Below are 2,973 nucleotides of genomic sequence, written 5' to 3' on the forward strand. Positions count from 1 at the left end.
CAGAGCACTTTATGCAAGTAGCTAGGGAGTGGGACATCGAACACAAAGTTGTCTCACTGACCACAGATAGTGCATGCAACATGATTGCAGCGGCCAGGCGGCTCCCTTTTGAGCACATGCCGTGCATCTCACACAGTCTTCACCGAGCAGTTATGGTTGCTCTAAACAACAGCGCGTTTGACAGTGCATTGGCAAAATGCAGAAAAGTTGTGGGACACTTTAAGCACAGCCCAGCAAACCAAGCGGAGCTCGAGCTGCAACAAGTCAAATGTCACCAGAAGAAAGAGCAACTCGCACAGGAAGTGTCGACCAGATGGAATAGTACCCTGGAAATGATCAAGCGTGTTCAGCGTAATGCTGAACCTCTGAGAGATGCACTGGCCCTGCACACAACCAACGTCGCCATGCCAACCGCTACTGAGCTGGGGAAAATGAAGAAGCTCGAAGCTCTGCTGGAGCACTGCAGGTAATTAATTGTGTATCCGTGTCGTGTGTATATCTGTTAGATTGTTTAATAATCAAAGTAGGTCTGTGTCAGAACAGTTACGTAAAGTGTGTGTGTGTGTGTGTGTGTGTGTGTGTGTGTGTGTGTGTGTGTGTGTGTGTGTGTGTGTGTGTGTGTGTGTGTGCTACAGTAGGCGTAAATAGTTCCCCACTAAAGTGCTTCTCTTTATTAATGCAGGCATGTGTCTGAACTTCTGGGAGGAGAGCAGTATGTGTCTTGCTCAGTTGTGCTGCCAGCACTGTGTCACCTGTCAAGAGTGATGGAAGTCACTGAGGACGACCCAGCTTACATGATCAAGTTCAAGGGAACCTTCGCAGCAGACATGGAGGGTCGCAAGGAGAAGACCAACATCACATGGCTGAGAGTTGCTACATCACTTGACCCAAGGTCAGATTGCCATACTTCATTCTTACACTACTCCTCATTCTCAGCATTGTGTTTCTCTCAGTGTGTTTGTTTTGTTAGGTTGCTTGCTTCTTTTTACTTCCATTTTACTTTGTATTTTATTTTTTAATTTAGCTCTGTAGAGATAGGGATATTGTCACAATTTTGTTATACCTGCACCTGTACTTGTATTAAAGTTGATTTCAATTCATTTCAAGGTTTAAGGACCTCAAGTGTCTGAGCAAACCCGAAAGGGTTGAGGTGTGGGGAACGGTCCGCGCCTTGCTCCAGGAGATGGAGAGGGAGAGGCCTGCACAGCCAGATAACCAGGTCACGCCTGAGCCTCCTAAGAATAAACTAAATCTCATGCTTGCACACGAGTCTTCGTCTGAGGAAGAGGAGGACTATATTCAGCAATGTCTGGAGCGCTACAAGGCGGAGCCTCAAACCGGCATGGATAACTGTCCCCAGGAATGGTGGTCCACACATGAAGGGGCTCACACTGAAATGGCCTGCCTTGCACGCAAGTACTTGGCAACACCGGCCACATCAGTACCTTGTGAAAGGTTGTTTTCAATCTCTGGGCATGTTGTGCAGAAAAAGCGGGCTTCCTTGTTGCCTGAAAACGTCAACAGGCTGGTCTGTTTGAGCAATTGGCTCAAAAAAAAAAAAGCAGTAGCCTGACTGCAAGTCACTGCAATGTTCAAGGCAGTATGTTCGTATGTTTGTTTAATTGCACTATAGGCTGAGTCCTAGTTTACCTTAGAAAGAAGCAGTAGCCTGACTGCAATGTTCAAGGCAGTATGTTTGTTTGATTGCACTATAGGCTGAGTCCTAGTTTACCTTTGCACTTTGTAATTTTTTTTGTATTTTTGATCAGTATGCCAATTTTGTTTTCAATAAAGAAACATTTGCACAAGGCAAGCTGATGCACTTCTCCATGTTGATAAGAGCATTAAAATGAGAAAGAAATCAAGGGATATTTAGCATAGGAAAGAATTTGTGATTAATCGCGATTAATCAGAGTTAACTATGACATAAATGCGATTAATCATGATTAAATATTTTAATCGCTTGACAGCTCTAAATTATTTGTATAACTGCATTCACTTATGGTTATTAATAGTTATTTAATGTTTCCTTCTTGTAAAATGCTACCAGAACACTAACCGTGTTCACTACCAAATGAAGATATACTGAGGCACAGGGACATGACATCGTCGCAGTCAGTGTTGGGGTAGTTAGTTACTCAAAAAAAGTAATTAGTTACTTATTACTAGTTACTTCTGTAAATTGAAATGAGATTACTTTACTAGTTACTGCAAAAGTAACTTCACTACTTATTGCTTTACTTTCCAGTTTCTTAATTTACCGTAGATACATGGACAAACATCATAGCCCTTTCATCACTTAGTGTTTATTGTATAAATCTATCCAAAATAGCATATAAAACTATATGAAAGACCAATATCCCTGTCTGCACAAAGAAATGCCTCAGTGTAAAATCCACAAACAACAGGACAAAGTAGGCTAGGGTGAGGTCAATCAGTAGCATTTGCGAAACATGAGAAAAAAAATCAAGTGGTCAATGAAAAATAAAAAAGGTCACTGTATCCCATACAATTAAAACAGAAATGCACTTAAGCGGCGGTGACACATACTGTTACTTTATGTGGTCCAATGGATGAATGAACCTGATCTATTGCTCAAGCTATGACATCTAAGTGTGTCTTCCTCTCACCCTCTTGCAGACAAGAGCAGCCTTCTCAGGTTTTAAAGTAATGCTGTCTATCCAGTGCACCGTCATTCCTAAGTAACTTTTGTTACTCAGGAAACCAGACCTTTAACACCGCACCATGAGGTATGTTACAGTTGCGGACCAACCCCACGCCCTCATGGTTAAAATCCTCCGTTTGTCAAAGGCCATGCAAATGACCATGTGTTTTTCCCCGCATGTGATTTGTTTACCCTTATGTTAATTTTGATGTGCCTTTCGCCGGACGTGATTGGTTGCTGCACCGGAAAGCCGAGGAAGACAAAAGACGGGCGAGCTCAACATTCTGGGCAGCTTGTCTCGGATTTGC

At 42.8% G+C, this 2,973-nt stretch overlaps 1 protein-coding gene across 1 annotated transcript; it reads left to right on the plus strand.

Annotated features, from left to right (window-relative positions):
* The first annotated feature begins 396 nt into the window (after positions 1-396).
* Positions 397-1,729, plus strand: LOC307074157 (E3 SUMO-protein ligase ZBED1-like). The gene is made up of 3 exons (XM_079734174.1): positions 397-466; positions 683-892; positions 1,108-1,729. The coding sequence occupies exons 1-3, from the start codon at positions 405-407 to the stop codon at positions 1,571-1,573; spliced, it is 738 nt and encodes a 245-aa protein (XP_079590300.1). The 5' UTR covers positions 397-404; the 3' UTR covers positions 1,574-1,729.
* The last annotated feature ends 1,244 nt before the right edge of the window (positions 1,730-2,973 follow it).

This window comes from Pollachius pollachius, assembly GCF_949987615.1.
Source record: "Pollachius pollachius genome assembly, chromosome: 4".
Lineage (NCBI taxonomy): Eukaryota > Metazoa > Chordata > Actinopteri > Gadiformes > Gadidae > Pollachius > Pollachius pollachius.